This window comes from Erinaceus europaeus, chromosome 3, assembly GCF_950295315.1.
Source record: "Erinaceus europaeus chromosome 3, mEriEur2.1, whole genome shotgun sequence".
NCBI lineage: Eukaryota > Metazoa > Chordata > Mammalia > Eulipotyphla > Erinaceidae > Erinaceus > Erinaceus europaeus.
This window is the reverse complement of record NC_080164.1, coordinates 120,061,767-120,080,046: the sequence shown is the minus strand read 5'-3', so window position 1 is coordinate 120,080,046 and position 18,280 is coordinate 120,061,767. Positions and strand designations below refer to the sequence as shown.

At 44.9% G+C, this 18,280-nt stretch overlaps 1 protein-coding gene across 1 annotated transcript; it reads right to left on the bottom strand.

Moving 5' to 3' along the window:
- Window positions 1-6,836: 6,836 nt before the first annotated feature.
- LOC132537595 (sperm motility kinase X-like) lies at window positions 6,837-17,744 on the bottom strand. Its single transcript, XM_060188454.1, has 4 exons — window positions 16,825-17,744; window positions 15,898-16,695; window positions 11,851-11,917; window positions 6,837-7,085 (listed from the first exon to the last, which is right to left on the bottom strand). Exons 1-4 carry the CDS (start codon window positions 17,742-17,744, stop codon window positions 6,837-6,839), a joined length of 2,034 nt encoding a protein of 677 aa, XP_060044437.1.
- Window positions 17,745-18,280: the final 536 nt, after the last annotated feature.

The window sequence follows — 18,280 nt, the reverse complement described above, 5'->3', positions numbered from 1 at the left end:
CCATCAGGTCCTGAATTCGATCCCTGTCAGCACATGTACCAGAGTGATGTTTGGTTCTTTCTCTCCTCCTATCTTTCTAATGAATAAATAAATGAATGAGAAAAGAGAGAGAGAGAGAGAGAGAGAGGAAGAGAAGGAACCATTGGTCTAGGCAGATATGTTGTTTCATTCTTTTTAAATTATTTTTATTTATTTGATAGAGACAGAGAAGTTGAGAGGAGAGGAGGAGATAGAGAGGGAGAGAGACACCTGTAGTCCTGTTTCACCACTCCTGAAACATCCTCCTTCCAGGTGGGGACCATGGGCTTGAACCCAGAACCTTGCACACTGTAATGTGTGTGCTTAATCAAGTGCACCACCTCCTGGCCCCAGTTGTTCCATTTTTTCCCCTAACGGACTGAATAAAAAGAAATTACTCTTAAATAAGTAATTAGGTAATTGTAATATAAGCAAATAATGAAAGGAGTTTCCTATGATGAATAATTACAAGATAGATTTGTGTATCCAGAATTTTGAAAGAACAAAGCAAAATAAATTATTAGCTGTACTTTAGAAGTTGTATTCAGTGTAGGTGGGGAGATAGCATACTGAAACTTGTTCATGCCTGAGGTCTCAGGTTCAATCCCTGACACCACCAGAAGTCAGAGCTAAGCAGTGCTTTGGTTAAAAAAAGAAAACAAACAAAAAAAAAACCACCAAAGCTTTTAATGTAATAGTGTCTGTAAATGATCTAATTCTAATAAAATCCAAAGGGAAATAAAAAAATTAATATTTGCACTGTCAAAAGCCAGTGCTGAGTAGTGCTGTGATTAAAAAGAAAGAAAGAGAGAGACATAGAGAGAGAGAAGTAGAAAAATTGAAACAACTGCATATTAACTCCTTTTTACTTGTTTGCAATAGGCAATATTGAGGAGCTACTTCTAAGCGAATCCCTGCTCCCTCACATTATTTGCCTTCATGTCTATAGATTACATCACCACTTACTGTCATAGTGTTAGACTTCCTGAGTTTGACAATTCATGGTGACAAGTATTCACCATTATTTTGTAGTAATAGTTTCACTGCCAGCTCACCACACATCCACTCTGATGTACTCTTTGAATCCTTAAAAGACCATATTTAAAATTGTATTAATTGTCTTGATCAAAGCAGTTGTGTAGACTACGGAGTTGAATATTTCTAGCTCAATTAAGTATGGTGCATTGAGTAACTGTTCTCATCTCTTTCTCCTCAGTTTCCTTATTTAATTTCAGATACTTTGTCACATTACTTGAAGAATTTTTGTTCTATGGAGAGATATACTACCACTATTTTAGACTCAGGAATCTATACTTTAAGCTCTCCAATAATTACACATCTGTGCCCAGTGCATAAAGATCACCTCCTAAGACCTGAAATATCGTTTAAAAGATACAAGTCATTATCTTATATTTTTAAAACAATGTCTCCATTTAATATGCCATGAGCCAAATTAAATGTAATGATTTATATATCCATACTTTTTGGAAAATATCTGGTTATCATACAAATACTATGACTTCATAAGAAAAGGCCCTTCAAATCTGATTGAGCTGTTTAAACTACCTTCTGTGTAGAGAGCGGGTTGAATAAATTCATTGGGACCTGGAAAGCTTTACAGAGAGACTCAATAGCACAGAGGAAAGAAATATCAGGATTTTAAGATAAAATGTCAATAAACTTTGAAAGAGAAGAGAAAGTAGAAAGAATATTCAAGAAAAAAAATTAAGCAATACTATAAAAAATGGAACTTACTTTTAATCTTCTATCTCTTTGATAAAAAAAAAAATCCTCATACTTCTTTGGCTCTTTTTTAAATATCTTAGACCTGATTTTCTAAGAAGGAAACTTCTTAGGAAATTTTTCTTCTAAAAAGGAAACACCGACAAAACCACAGGATAAGGGGGGTGCAACACAAGTTCCACCACCAGAACACCAAATCCCATCCCCTCCCCTGATAGCTTTCCCATTCTTTTACCCTCTGGGAGTATGGACCCAAGGTCATTGTGGGATGCAGAAGGTGGAAGGTCTGCCTTCTGTAATTGCTTCTCTGCTTAACATAGGCTTTAACAGGTCAATCCATACTCCCAGCCTGCCTCTCTCTACCCTAGTGGGGCAGGGTTCTAGGGAATCAGAGCTCCAGACACTTTGGTGGGGTTATCAGCTCAGGGAAGTCTGGTAGGCATCATGCTAGCATCTGGAACCTGGTGGATGACAAGAGAGTTAACATACAAAGCCAAACAAATTGTTGATTAATCATGGATGATTAATCATGGCTGGAATAGTGCAGATGAAGAGTTGGGGTGATCTCTGTTTTATAGTTAGCTAGTAAGCATATTTTAGTTATATTCCAAAGGTCCTGTGATTACACTAGCTTTTTTTTTTTTTCTTTTTTCCCCCTTGACCCTGAAATCTGATATGGAGGTGTATCCAAATTATTGTTTGAGGAGATGATGCCATGGCTAGCATTATCCATTCTTCTGGTTCCTTTAAGTTCCCTTTGTTTTCTTTTTCTAAGTCCTTAAGGAGAGCAGTCAGGTCGTTTATTTGAGCTTCTTCTTGTTTTCTAATATGTGATTGTAAGGCTATGAGTATCCCTCTCAATACTTCTTTAGCTGTGTCCCAAATATCTTGATAACTTGTGTCTTCATTTTCATTTGTTTCCGGGAACATTTGGATTTCTTGCTTGAGTGCCTTTCTGACCAAGTGGATCTTAACCAGTACGTTGTTGAGTTTCCAAGTTACGTGGCTTTTAGTAGTTTTCTGTTTGTTGTTGAGTGTTAGCTTTACTCCACTGTGGTCTCAGAAGATACGTGGGATGATTTCAATGCTCTTGAATTTGTTGATGCTGTCTTTGTGGCCTACTATGCGGTCTTTCCTTGAGGATGTGCTGTGTGGATTTGAAAAGAATGTGTTTTCCAGATTTTTGGGGTGAAGGACTCTGACAATATCCAGGAGGTCTAGTGTATCCATCTCTTCATTTAATTCTCTTGTTTCTTTGTTGATTCTCTGCTTTGTTGATCTAAGTGTCAGGCATTAAGCCAACTCCCCCTTTTCCATCCTGCATTGCCCATACTATGACCTATTTACATAATCATTGTTTTGCCTGAAATATCCCCACCCATTCCATTGATCTATCTTCTTTCTACCTTGAGACACTGCCCTGCCTGCAGGGTAACATTCATCCCACCAGTTAAAACCCTCGCAACAGTTGCTAAGGAAGCTTCTACCTTCCCAGTGGGCTTTTGCCGTTCTCTACCCCCTTTCTTAGCCATTTCCACATCTGACTTGCCACTTCCAGTGCTATCCTATAAAAGCATTGGCTTCTGATCAATAGATCCTTTTGCATTACCAGGCTGCCACGAGTTCCTGAGTCATTTAACCCCAGGCTGCTGAGTGAGTAGCAGCCCAGGCTGAGTCCAGTAGAGTTCTCTCTAACCCAGAGAGCACGCACCTGGAGAAGAGGCATCCCCATGCTAGCCCAGTATCTGAGTGTGAGAGTGGGGTGTTGAATTCTCCAACTATTATTGTATTATTATTGATGTATTTTTGTAGTTCTTTCAATAGGTGTTTGATGTATGTAGATAGTCCCTCACTGGGTGCATAGATATTTGTAACTGTTAAATTTTCTTAGTTGACTGATCCTCTAATCACTATGTAATGGCCTTGCCTATCTTTTATTACTTTAATTTAAAATCTATGGTGTGAGAGGTGAGAGTGAATGTCCCTGCCCTTTTTTGTGGTCCATTAGCCTGTATGATACTTTTCCATCCTTTAACTTTAAGTCTGTGTTTGTCTTGTTGGGTCAGGTGGGATTCTTGCAAGCAGCATATGGTTGGGTTGTGTTTTCTGATCCATCCTCCCACTCTGTGACTTTTGATGGGTGAGTTTAATCCATTGACGTTAAAGGATAGTATGTATTGAATGTATTGTAGTGCCATTATTCAACAATTCTTTACTTGCTGTGATATATGGCAAGTATTATAGTGATGTTCTTGTTTATAAGGGGTCTTTTAGGACCTCTTTCAGGGCAGGCTTGCAGAGATGGTTGCCTCCTTTAACTGTTGTCTGTCTAATAAGGTTTTATACCTCCATATAGTATGAATGAAAGTCTAGCAGGATATATTATCCTTGGTTGAAACCTTTTTCATTCAGGGCTCCATAGATATCTTGCCGTTCTCTTCTGGCTTTTCGAGTTTGAGTGGAGAAGCCTGCTGATAGTCTTATGGGTTTTCCCCTGTATGTGACTTTTTGTTTTTCCCTTGCAGACTTTAGGATCCTTTCTTTATCCTTGCTTCTTTTCATTGTAACTACGATGTGACTTAGTGTATTCAGGACTGGGCTGATTCTGTTTGGGATTCTCTGGGCATCTTGAATCTTAATGTCCTTTCTGTTGTTTAGGTCTGGGAAGTTGTCTTCCATTGTTTCCTCTAGAATCTTTACTTCCTCTTCCTCTCTTTCTTCCTCTGGTTGGCCTATTCTATCAATGTTACTTCTTTTGAGATCATGCCATAAGTCTCTGTTGTTGTTTTCAGTGTTTATCAATCTCTTTTTGAGCTCTTTTACCTCTTTCTTAGTTTCCTCTAGCTCATCCCCTGTCTAGCCAATCCTGTTTTCTGCTTCTGTTAATCTGCTTTCCCTTCCCTCAATTTCCTTATTCAGTTCAGTTATAGTATTAGCTTGTTCTGCTAGTTTGCCTTTTAGCTCAGCTATTTCAGCTTTCATTTCTCTATTTACCTCAAGGTAGCTTGTATTTTCTTTGAGGTTATCCTCTGTTGTTTCCCTAATTCTGATAGCCCTTTCCTCCATAGTTGTCTTCATTTCTGTGACTGTTAGGTTTACAATTGCTTGCATACTTTTCTTATCTATGGTTATTTCTGACTTATTTGGAGTTTCTTCCAGGCTCCTGTCCTGGGTTCCTTTGTAGTAGCAGTTTTATTTGCTCTTGATTTAATCTTTTTTTTTAATTGATGTGATTTTTATTTTTAGGTTCTGTCATTCTTCAGTTGTTGTGTTTTGAGTACAAGCCATGCTATACTAAAGACCTTTATGACAAGTGCACTCACCAACCTCAGAAATTACAACAATAGGAACTGAGGCAAGGTTTGATGCAGTTCAACCAGTCCTATTTAGCCAAACAACACCTCCAGTCAAAGAAAAAATACCAACCAAACAAAAGAATAAGAGAGAGGCAGGATAAAAGGGAAAGCAAGAATAGACAATTATGAAATCTACTATCCATTATAAATTCTAGGGATACAAAGGGGAGAATTGAAAGTAGAGAAGACACACCCTAATAGTCTGCAGCTTGGACAGCTTCGGATTGGCTGCAGGCAGCCTGAGCAAAGCCGGCAATTGTAAGAATTATCCAAAAATAAAAAAAATAAAAAACTCCAGGTAGTCTTTCCCAGGCAGGACTGAGGCTCTGATTGGTCAGCTATTTTGTCACTCAAATAGAGCTCCAGCCACGTAAAAATTAAAAAAAGAGAAGTTAAAGGAAGTACCTTGGAATGGTGACTCCTCTGGTGAGCCAGAAATTTTGGTAAAGAAAATAGCTCATCAGTGACTCTGCTAGGAGCTGCTGTGCTGCCCCTGGGGGCTGGTACTGGGGTATGGGGGCAGCTCAGAAATAATCAAAGGATTTTCCTTTGTCCCCCTGACCTCCCTTTGTCAGCCCAAAAGAGAGCTATGGGGCTGTATTTTGGTGTCACTCTTACCAGCCCGTGTTCAGCCTCCTACAGACAGCCCAGTATCCTATCATATCAAGCAGAGGTTCCTGGGCTGCAGGCTGCTGCCTCTTAGAACTCATGGCAGCTGTGGCTACAAAGTCTACATCTTGGCTCCACCTCCCAATCTCTGGATCCTCCATTTTTTTAGATAGCTAGTGGGCATATTTTAGTTATATTCCAAAGGGCCTGTGGCTATACTATTTTTTTTTTTTTTTGCCCCTGAGCCTGAAATCTGATATGCAGGTGGATCCAAGTTATTGTCTGGGGGAGATGATGTCATGGCTGAAAAAAGGATCAGAAAGCTGGATCAGGGAAGAGAGTAGCTCCCTAATATGGGGAAGTGGTATAAATATTGTTGACTGTAAATCCCATCGATTTGATTTGGTCTGGGGCGCATATTCAGATTAGGAGCCTATGTGACCTCTGCATCCCTGCTTCTTTTTTTTTTTAACTTGTATTAGTCCTTTCACATTGATTTACAAAATTGTAACATAACATGGGTATAATTACATACCTTTCCCACCACAAGAGTTTTGAGTCCCCATTCCCTTCATTGGAAACTGCAGTAATTCTCCCACAGTCACAGATATGGGTTGTCTATTACATCTATAAATATATATATTTATTCATGGTGTGTGCTCAAGCTGGGTACAGTCCAGCGCCTCCTGACCATTTTTATATTGGCTTGTTTGCCTTTGAATTGTGGAGCTGCACAATTTACCTACATATCTTGAGTGATAAGCCCTTATTAGATGTGTGATGTCCAATACCTTCTCCCAATCAGTAGGCAGCTTTTCATTCTGTTGCTAATTTGTTAGTCTTCATGGACGATTTTACATATCCTCAATTGTTTATTGTTGCTCTTTCCTATACCCTAAGGTTCAAGTTCACAAAGACATTGTTAATGTGGATATCATGGAATCCATAAATATTGTTGTCTCCTCTGTGGTTTATAATTGCAAGTTTTACCTCCAAGCAAAGGAACTATTTTGAAATTATTTTCCCTATAGATCTACAGGGTGATACACTTTCCTACTTGCACATGTCTGACTTCTCCTACAACACTTCTTGAAAGAACTTTTCTCTGTTTTATGTCCAGGACTCTTCTGGATTAGATTCAGTATCACTATTGGTGTGGGTTTCCTTCCAGACTCTCAGTTCTGTTCCAGCCATCTGTGTGGCTATCCAATAGCATATTGTTTCAATCCCTGTTGCTTTGGGGTGTACTTTGCAGTTGGGTGATTTGACACCTGACTTTTGTTCATTTTCCTCAGAATGGCTTTTGGTATTTGGGATCTTCCACGTTTTATATAAATCTAGTGGGTTTAGTTTCATTTCCTAAAAATATATGTCACTGAAATATTCAAAATAATTTTTAAATCTGTACATTGCTGTATTGATATATTTATATCATACAGAGAGACATAACATTAATTATTTTATTATCTTTATTTATTTATTGGCTAGAGAAAGCCAGAAAAATCACTTTAATTTTTATCATGTATGGGGTGTCTGTGTTATTTTTTTTTATATTTCAGTTCTTAGTGCATCAAGATGACAGAATTTAAGAGGGAAGAGAGAGAAAGAGAGAGAAACAGACACCTACAGCTCTACTTCACTCATGATGCTTTCCCCCTGCAGGTGGAGAACAGGGACTTGAAACTGAGTCCTTACACACTCCAGTGTGTGCACTTAACCAGGTGCAGCAGTACCTGGCCCCTGTGATGACTTTTTCAGAAGAAAGAGAGAGAGAGAGACAGAAAGAGAGAGAGACTGACCACAGCACTGATGCATCCTCTAGCGCTATGGGGTGGTGCTCTCTCCTGGGCTGTCTGGTGGGGTGAAGCCTCACCTTGTACTTGGCCAAGCCCGTACACTATCTAGGTGAGCTCTACTGCTGCTCAGGGGAGGGACATGCACTATACATCGTGATCAGGAGCAATTAGCTCCATGATGGGGATCAGTTCACAGTATCAGCAGGATACTAAGCACTATGTGGTACACCTGAAGTGATGCAATGACCCTTGCTAGTTATAGCAACAGAGAAATATTGGGTGGTAGAATAGTATTTCTGAATGAATGACTATTTCTCTTCAAAGTAACCATTAAATTCTTCTCTGCTTATGTCAAATAAGCTGATTTGATTTCTGGAAAAACAAGGCAAAATCTTTCCAGTTCTGACAATCATAGAATGCTGTGATTACATAAACTCTGCAGATTAAAAGAGCTTTAAAGGGCAACAGTAAAACAAGCAGAAATACCTCAACAACAACAATAACTACTATTACCCACTTCTGCCCGGAAAAAAAAAAATTAAGAAACCAAAGCAATATCTCAAAACAGAAACCTAGAGAGGAGATACTGGAGTAAAATGTGTCCTAACCAGGACACAGGTCCTGAGACAGAGGAATTCTGGGTGTGATCCCTCCCCACCACCACCAGCTGCCTTCTCAGAGCCAGGACCAACTGCCACTCATCCACGGCGGGGGGGGGGGGGGGGGGGGGAGGGATTTCAGGTAGAAATGGCAGTTTGGCTGCAGGGAGAGAAGTTGTCTCTGAGCCCAGCAGACTGAGTGGCTCTCCAGGTAGGATTACTGAGGAGGTCGAGGGCATAAGTGGGAGAAAGGGAAAAGGACCAAGTCAGCATTTACAAGGTGAGCAGGGAAAGAGGACAAGATGGGGGGCAGGTGGAGAGGATGCGATGTCAGTGCTCTGAGAGGGGGTCCCCAGGCCTTCTCAGACTTGGGGGCCTGTCTCTGCACAGGCCTTGCAGCAGCAGAAGGGCTCTTCCTGCAGGAAAAGGAACCAGTAAGGGCTAGAAGATCCCTCATCACACAGCTGGGGTCCCCCAGGACATTAGCCTGGCCCTGGCACAGCACCTGTGGCTGGAGACTAGGGTGCAAGGGCTGTGTAAACCTTTCTGCGCCTTAAGCACAGAGAGTGGCCAAAAATAAGCAGAGCATGCTGAGGTGGTACTCGTTGCATTGATTAGGGTAGGATCGGTGGATGCAATGTTTTTTGGTATGAATTGAGAGAAGCATACAGGAAAGTGCACCCCAGCTTAAGGTTCCAGGACTGGGGGAAATATAGGCTCTGTAGAGGAAGCAGGAGGTCCCTGCTGTCTCAGGGTTGAAGAAGGCAGTAGATAGTTATTGTTACCATCACATTATTTGGTAATTGGGTTAACTTTGGAAAATCCAGTTGTTAGGATTTGCTCTATCATATCCAACATCACCATAATTTATGTCCTTTGAAATTATTTGTATGTAGCTGTGCCACCAGTTGCTTCTGTTCTCCCTGGTCAAGGCTTTTGAAAGAGTCAACATATCAAAGACTCAGCCTATATATTAAAAAGACTCAGTCTGGGAGTCGGGCGGTAGCGCAGTGGGTTAAGCTCAGGTGGCAAAGTACAAGGACTGGTGTATCCTTACAGTCCTTGTACTTTGGATCCCGGATCCAGCCCCTGGCTTCCCACCTGCAGGGGAGTCGCTTTACAGGTGGTGAAGCAGGTCTGCAGGTGTCTGTCTTTCTCTCCCCCTCTCTGTCTTCCCCTCCTCTCTCTATTTCTCTCTGTCCTATACAACAACAACCACATCAATAACAATAACAATAATAACTACAACAACAATAAAAAGACATGAAAATAAATAAATAAAATTTTACAAAAAGAATTATTAATAAAAAAAGACTCAGTCTGTGCTTTAAAAAGTTTGAGGCATACAATTAATTTTCCCCTCTCATATTAATTAAATTGTGATTTATATGACTACAAATTATAGAAGTGTACATAAGCACCATTCCCACCACCAAAAGACTGTATTCCAGCTCACCCACCCACCACCCCCGGCTGCCACCCCTGGAAGCTGAACATCCACCCTCATCCTTACCCTCACACCAGGGTTTTTACTTTGGTGCCAGACTTAGTCAAATCCTGCTTTTAGTTTCCCTTTCTGTTCTTTCTCAACTTCTCTTAATGAGTGGGAATATCCCATACTCACCTTTATCTTTCTGACATAGCTCACTTAACATAATTCCTTCTAGTTCTGTCCAAGATGGGTCAGAGAAGGTGGGTTCATCGTTCTTAATAGCTGCATCGTATTCCATTGTGTATACATACCACAGCCTTCTCAGCCACTCATCTGTTGTTGGGCACCTGGGTTGCTTCCAGGTTTTAGCCATTATGAATTGTTCTGCTATGAACATAGATGTACACATCTCTCTTTTGTTGGGTGTTATGGAGTCCTTGGGCTATATCCCTAGGAGAGGAATTATTGGGTCATATGGAAGGTCCATGTCTAGCCTTCTGAGAGTTCTCCAGACTGCTCTCCACAGAGGCAGGAACAATTTACATTCCCACCAGCAGTGCAGAAGGTTCCTCTGTCCCCACACCCTCTCCAGCATTTGTTGCTGCTATCCTTTTTGATGTGTGCCATTCCCACTGGAATGAGGTGATATCTCCATGTTGTCTTTATTTGCATTTCTCTGACAATCAGCAACCTGGAGCAATTTTTCATGTGTTTGTGAGCCTTTGGATCTCCTCTGAAGTGAATGTCTTGTTCATAGTCTCTGCCCATTTTGGATGGGGTCATTTGCTTTTTGGTTTCTAAGTTTGCTGAGCTCTCTGTAGATTTTGGTGATTAATCTCTTCTTTGATCTATGGCATGTGAAGATCTTCTCCCATTCTGTGAGGGGTCTCTTTGTTTGTGTGATTGTTTCTTTGATTGTGCAGAAGCTTTTCACTTGGATGTATTCCCATTGATTTGTTTCTGATTTAGTCTTCTTTGCAGTTGGGTTTGTATCTTCAAAGATATCCTTGAGGTTTAGGTGGGAAAGTGTTCCAACAATGTTTTTCTCTAAGTACTTGATAGTTTCTGGTCTAACATCCATGTCCTTAATCCATTTGGAGTTGATTTTTGTTTCTGGTGAGATAAGGTGGTTCCATTTCATTTATCTGCATGTTACAACCCAGTTTTCCCAGCAGCATTTATTGAAAAAAGCCTCATTCTTCCATATAAATACTTTGGGGCCACTTATCAAAGATTAGATGTCCATAGGTGTGGGTTTATTTCTGGGCTTTCAATTCTGTTCCACTTGTCTGTGTGCCTATTTTTGTTCCAGTACCAGGCTGCTTTGATGATGATGGCCTTATAATATAGTTTGAGATCTGGGAGTGTGATGCCTCCATTTCTGTTTCTTTTCCTCAAGATTGCTATGGCAATATTGACCAAAAATAACTGCTGTGGTGGATTTCTCTCTCTCTCTCTCTCTCTCTCTCTCTCTCTCTCCCTCCCACCATATATATATAGTCATCTTTTCATTGTTATTGATATTATTGATGTCATCATTGTTAGATAGGACAGAGAGAAATAGAGGATGGGGGGACAGAAAGGGCAAGAGAAAGACAGACACCTGCAGACATACTTCACTGCCTTTGAAGTAATTCCTTTGCAGGTGGGGAGCTGGGGTTCAAACTGGGATCCTTATGCTGGTCCTTGCACTTCGCACCACATGGCTTACCCTGCTGCGTGACAGCCCAACTCCCCTGTATGTTCCCTTTTATCTATGTAAAACACTGATGCTGCTATCATAAAATGAGTAGAAAGCAAGCTTAGTTAGTAATAGTAAGGGAGGCTTCTGTACTGTCTTCTGTAGTGGTTAAGTGATCTTGCTAACCCACAGAGGTTAAAACAGACAGGTTCATCATGACCATTCATCTGCTAAGTAGCCAACGAAACAAAACTGAAAACTTAGATGTGTGCATGCCCACGTTCATCACAATGCTTGGTGCCAGAGTTGGAAAACCATCCAGATGTCCAAGCACAGCTGAGTGGGTAAGGGAATTGAGCAGATATGCAGAATGGATGCTACTCAGCTGTAAGAAACAGTGGCATCTGCTCTCGTGTGATGGCATTGGGAGTGGTCATGATCAGTGAATAAGTTAGAGGGAGAAGAGCACATAGCTGATGAGCTGGCTCACAAGAAGGTTTAAGAAGCAAAACAGCAGAAGGGTGGATGCTCAGTCAGCTGTGGGCTGTCTCAGTAGATCCCTGGATTCCCAAGGGCAGAGGGTGGTTTATGCTTTCGTTTAACAAAGGGGACCAACATAACAGAGGGTCTCTTTCTGGATCCTGCCCAGATTCCAGCTATGGGAGGCATCCGTTTCCTCATTGCTGCAGAAAAAAGACAAAATGAGAGTAAGAAAGAGGGCAGAGAGCACTGTTGCAGCACTCACAGAACTTCCCTTCCATCCAGGTCTTCCTTGAGGGTCAGATTAGTTTCCAGAAGAAATTTGTTTTTAGGTGTTAGAAGTGGGATTTTTGGTCCATTTGTTCTGATGTCAGTACACATTTCTGACTCATCTCTGAGCAAACACGCCATCATTTTAAATACAAGAATGCCAGCCAAAGTGGACTTTTATTTAGTATTTGAGCAGAAGGAAACTGAGGTCACATGAGTGGTGGTGATTATGTGAAAACTGCACCCTTCCAATATTGCTCTCAACTCCATTACATCACAACATTTCTCTGGGGAGACAGCATAATGGTGTTGCAAAAGGCATTTATCCCAGGGAGTTGGGCAGTAGTGCAGCAGGTTAAGCACAGGTGGCACAAAGCACAAGGACACAGGTAAGGATCCCAGTTTGAGCCCCCGGTTCTCCAGCTGCAGGGGAATCGCTTCACAAGCATTGAAGCAGGTCTCTATTTTTCTCTACTCCTCTATGTCTTCCCCTCCTCTCTCCATTTCTCTCTGTTCTATGCAGCAACGATGACATCACTAACAACAACAATAATAACTACAACAATAAAACAACAAGGGCAACAAAAGGAAATAAATAAATAATATTTTTTTTAAAAGATATTCATCCCAGACCCTCTGGGTCCCAGGTTCAGTCTCCCGTACCACCAGCTCTGGTCTGTCTCTCTCTCTCTCTGTGCATCATTCTATTTACAGATCTATTTTCTCATTAAAATCAATATTAACAGAACAGATTTATTTCCTTTCTTCTTCAAAAGTATATTTTCTTTCTTGGAGTTTAATGAGAGAGTGAGGTCCTGGTTATTTTGTAGCGCAGGAGAGTGTGTCTCTGACCCTCTCCTCTCTCTGCAGCCTCTCCCCAGCCACCTTCTCTGTGTAGAGGACTATTTCCTGACAAGAGCAGGGCTGTGAGTAAGCACCTGGGCAGGGTTCTTTCCTGTTCCCTGTTGCCTCTGACCAGGAACCACAGGGCCATCTACAATCCCCCGATGAGTCAGAATGTCTTGGTTTGTTGCTTTTGTAGGAATCAGTCGATAGAATTCATATGTGTGATTTTGTGTGTGGCAGGCAGGGCCACTTTCAAATCAGGGGAAGAAGCTGGGTGGGAGAGAGAAATGAGGCACAGATACTCTGACTTGGGGTTGCCTGATATTGATGGCTGCCTGCTCTGGATTAGCATTCTATGGAAATGCAGTAATGGTAGGCTGGGAGCACACAGTACAATGGGCCAAGTTCTGTGAGCCCATCCAGTGACACTGGAGTAGACTGGGTGGGGCCCTGTGGTGGTGTCTGAGGACATATTGTGTCAGAAAGCCATTTGGTTCCTTGTAGGGAGACTGTCGCTAAGCTCAACAGGGAAGGACTGGGCTTTGGCAGTTGACCACAAAGCCAAACTTTGAACTCAACTAGACTTTTGAGGGGAACATGTGAGAGAGGACAGTGTCTTCTGTCTGGGGTTAGGGACTTGTTCTGTTAAATTTTGCAGCTGGGCAGCTTGCCAAACAAAGGTGCTGTCTGATGGGTGTCAGAAGTGAGGGTGGGGGTTGGTGCAGTGGCTTTGGGAGGCTGTTTCCCTGTCTTCTGGGATTTCCACCTGGGGATTGGGGGGAGGGGGGGAGGTTGAGTGCCTGGGTGCAGTCAAGGAGGGAAAGCAGCTCTGGTGGGTTGAGTGTTGGTTCAGGGGTTGAGCCTTCATATTGGGAAGTTTGCTGCACATTTGAGTGATCCTGGGAATCTGAACCCTCCTTGGGCATATCAACCATCCTTGGAATCTTAGTTGTCCTGGAAGTCTGAGCCTTACTAGGGTTTGAGGCTAGGGTTCTAGGGTGCTGAACATTTGTGGACATTTTGTGAGGACATGAGCTGCCTATGAGATCAGGGGTTCTGGGGTTCACAGGAGGTCTGGTCAGGGTGTTGTTAGTCCTCCAGGTTCTGCTGGGAGGTGACCATCTGGAAGCTGGAGAGCTCAGACTCTACTCAGGCTCCATCACCAGCTCTGACCCAGGGCTTCCTCACCCAGCCCCAGCTGGGAAGGTTCAGTCTAGGTTCTCCTCAAGGGACCCCTCAGAGGAGAAGACCACCTGGGGCACCCCTGCCTTTTTGTCTGCACAATGCAGGTCTCACCCTGATGGCTGCCTCTTTCTCCCCTGAACAGCTCCTCCTCCACCAGGACAGAGTAGGCCTCCTCTGCCACTTGCAGGAGCCTCAGGATGTTGGGGTGCTGGAAGGTGCCCAGCACCTGTAGCTCCTGGAGGAAGTGCTGGAGTTAGGGCTGGGTCACAAGGTTCTGATCTGCAAACCTGATCTTCACTGGGACCCCTGCCAGCCTATGGTGACCTCCACGCATGCCAGTTTCTACTGCTTACAGGTCACCTAGTTGTCCAAGAGGGACAGGTGAACTACTGACCCCACTGCAGCTGTCATGGTGCGATCTCACTACTCTGAGTAAGGCATCTGGTGAAGGGGGCAGAAGTCTGGGTTCTGCAGCTCAGTGAAGCAGGCTTCTTTCCTGGCTTGAGGCTCAATATTATTATTATTATTATTATTATTATTATTATTATTATTATTATTATTATTTTGTAAAATTGGTAGACACAGAACCAAACAGAACAGTGGAAATGCTTATGGACATAAGGGGAGAAGGCCCAGCAACCACATTCCCTGTGGTCAATCTTCACTTCTGTGACCCTCTTTCTGCTTCTTGTGGACAGACCCAGGCATTGGGTGTCCCTCTCTGAGGGGGAGCTAAGGCCCGAAAACTCAGCCTTCCGGCTCCCCCCTGCCAGCCCTGACTTTACATGTGGGGTCAACCATTTCACAAGGGGTTAGAATTCACCATCTCCCCAGACAATAACTTGGGTCCACCTGTGTACTAGATGTCAGGCCCAGGCAAAAACTAGTAAAGTCACGGTCCCGTGGAATATACCTAAAAGAGACCTACTAGCTTTTTCCAAATTAGAAACCAAAAATCTTTATCTGCAATATTCTTGCCTTTAGGTTCATGACTACTCATCAATTTGTTCTACTTTATACCTTAACTTTTTTTTTTAGCCACCAGGTTCCAGATGCTACCATGATGCCAACCTGACTTCCCTGGGCAGACAACTCCACCAGTGTGTCCTGGGGCCCTTTCTTCCCTGAGCCCTGCCCCACTAGGGAAAGAAAGAGACAGGTTGGGAGTACCGTTTGACTTACCAACACCCATGTTCAGAGGGAAAGCAATTACAGAAGCCAGACCTTCCACCTTCTGCGCTCCATAGTGACCCTGGGTCCATAATCCCAGAGGGATAAAGAATAGGGAAGCTAACAAGGGAAGGGATGGGATATGGAGTAGAGGTAGTAACTGTGTAGAATTGTACCCCTCTCTTCCTATGGTCTTGTCAATACTTCAATTTTATAAAACTTAAAAACAGAGAGAATTTAGTCTGCAATGTGTTCAACAGCCACCTGAGAGCTATGGTCACATCCTACCATTTTTGCCTCTTGCCTTGCAACCTGGCTCCCAGACTGCTTGCTCTCTGTAACCCCAGTGGCTCCCCAGAGCCCCCATGATAACTATTCAAAGGCCATTGCCACCCACACACCACCCGCCCCATCCCCCAAGTCTCATATGGGCCTGACGCACACAGAACAACGAGATGATTTTTCAAACCGTCAGCATTTTAACAATTTACTAAAACAAAAATAAATAAAAAATTAAAAAGTAGACTTCAGAGTCCAGCATTCTTAATATATATATTGTGGCGGGTATTCAGTCCTGGTCTCCTCACTGCATTGAAGTGGCTTGGGAAGATTCCAAAGGGGCCTGTGGGAGGGGACCCATCTTCTGCACCGGGGTGTCGGCTACATGGGAGCAACCTTATTGCTGAGCACCCAGGGGAAGCAGAAGAGGCACCTTATGGCTCTGCAGAGCTCTGTCCTTCGGGATCTGGGTGTTGCAGTGGCTCTGGAAGGCTGCCCAGCTGCTTCCCAGACTTGCAGGGTCCCCTCTGGAGGAGGGGTGAGGCTGGAGTGGCTGGGTGGAGGTGATGAGGGAGGGCAGCTCTGGGGCACTGGATCTGGAATTTCTGAGGCAGGAGTAAGGACTGAGCTGCCGTCTTCTGGGGTGACTGATGGTGAAGACACCACCCCAGGCTGGGGCTCCGTCTCAGTGTCTTCCTCAGTGCTGCTTCCCAGCTTTGGGGTGGTGGTTTGGGCCTCCATGCCAAGCTCAGCCTCCATCTCTGTGTCCTCTTCATTCCAGCTACCCAGCTCTGGCGTGGGGGTTTGGGACTCCATGCCAAGCTCGGCCTCCATCTCTGTGTCCTCTTCATTCCAGCTACCCAGCTCTGGCGTGGGGGTTTGGGACTCCATGCCAAGCTCGGCCTCCATCTCTGTGTCCTCTTCATTCCAGCTACCCAGCTCTGGCGTGGGGGTTTGGGACTCCATGCCAAGCTCGGCCTCCATCTCTGTGTCCTCTTCATTCCAGCTACCCAGCTCTGGTGTGGGGGTTTGGGACTCCATGCCAAGCTCGGCCTCCATCTCTGTGTCCTCTTCATTCCAGCTACCCAGCTCTGTTGTGGGGGTTTGGGACTCCATGCCAAGCTCGGCCTCCATCTCTGTGTCCTCTTCATTCCAGCTACCCAGCTCTGGCGTGGGGGTTTGGGACTCCATGCCAAGCTCGGCCTCCATCTCTGTGTCCTCTTCATTCCAACTACCCAGCTCTGGTGTGGGGGTTTGGGACTCCATGCCAAGCTCGGCCTCCATCTCTGTGTCCTCCTCATTCCAGCTACCCAGCTCTGGGGTGGGGGTTTGGGAGTCCACCCAGCTGGCTTCTACCCACCTCCAGCTGTTGATGGTGGGTTCACTGTGTATTGCAGTCCCCAGTGCAGACCCAGTTTCTGCGGGGCACCTCGGACCATCCTCCTCCTGGGGGCACCCTTTGGGCCTCACTCTGATCGTAACTAATTCTACGTGTGAGGTCCAAGGGTGCCTCAGGATGTCCTGGGTGGTGCCCCGCTGCCTGGGGTCCTGGTGGAGTAGTCTGCTGAGGAGGTGGCGTAAGATAAAAGGGGTGGAATAGGGCATGTGGAGGGCCCCTCGAAGGATTTTGTCCTCCTCCACGGTGTAGTCTTTCCCCAGGAAGGGGAGGTTTCCCAAAGTCATCTTGTAGAGGAGGACTCCCAGGCACCAGAGGTCACTGGCCGTTGAGGGGCGCTGCCCCAGCAGGACTTCCGGCGCCATGGTGACGGGCTGCCCCCAGGCCACGTCCAGAGCCACCCCCACACTGCCCATCAGCGCCTCCACGACCGAGAGCTTCACTCTCCCCTCCTCCGTCACCAGCACATACTGGGTGTTCAGGTCCCCGAGGCTGAGATCCCGGCGGTGGCAGCACTGGACGGCGAACGTGATCTGCCTCAGCAGGCTGCGGGCCTTGGCCTCGGCCAGGACGGGGCGCTGGAGCAGGAGTGTGGCCAGGTCCTGCCCCTGGGCCTGCTCCTCCAGTACAAGGAGGCAGTGGGCCTCCTCCACCACGCCCAGGAGACTCAGGATGTTGGGGTGCTGGAAGGTCCCCAGCACCTCTAGCCCCCGGAGGAGCTGCTGGACCTTACAGTCGGGCAGTTGATTCATATCAACTACCCAGGTCTTGACCTGGGCCCCAGTCAGCCTATGGTGACCTACAAGCGGGCCAGATGTCACTTGTAGGCCACCAGAGTGGCCCAATGTGGACCGCTGACTGCCAGGCCTCACAGGAGCTGGCATAGTGAGAGCGCTGTCTGCTCTCTCTAAATAACAGCTCAGGGAGAGGGACTCTCACACGAACCCAAGAACCCAGAAACCACCCCCACCCACTAAATCTGATATCCCGCAACAACAACAATAATAACTATATGATAACCACCCCCACCCCCCCCAAGAAAGTATGTATAAACAGCTAAACTCTACTCACTCTACTCAAAAACAAGCAGATATACAGCTCTCTACATAAATATGAGCAAGGGAGCAGGAGGGACGGGAGAAGGGGAGGAGGGGAGCAGGACACGGAGGGAGGAGGGAGAGAAGGAAGGAGGGAGAGGGGGCAGGAGGTGGAGGAATGGAGGGAGAGTGGAGGCAGGGGGAGGGGAGGGAAGGGAAGGGAAGGGGTGGGAAGGGAAGGGATGGGAAGGGAGGTAGAGAGAGGAAGGGAAGGGGACAGAAAAGAAAGCAAGGGAAGGAAGGGAGAGAGGTGGAGATAGAGGAAGAGAGAGGAGACAAGAGTGGAGACAGGTAGGTGCGGAGTGGAAGCGGTGGTGCGAAGG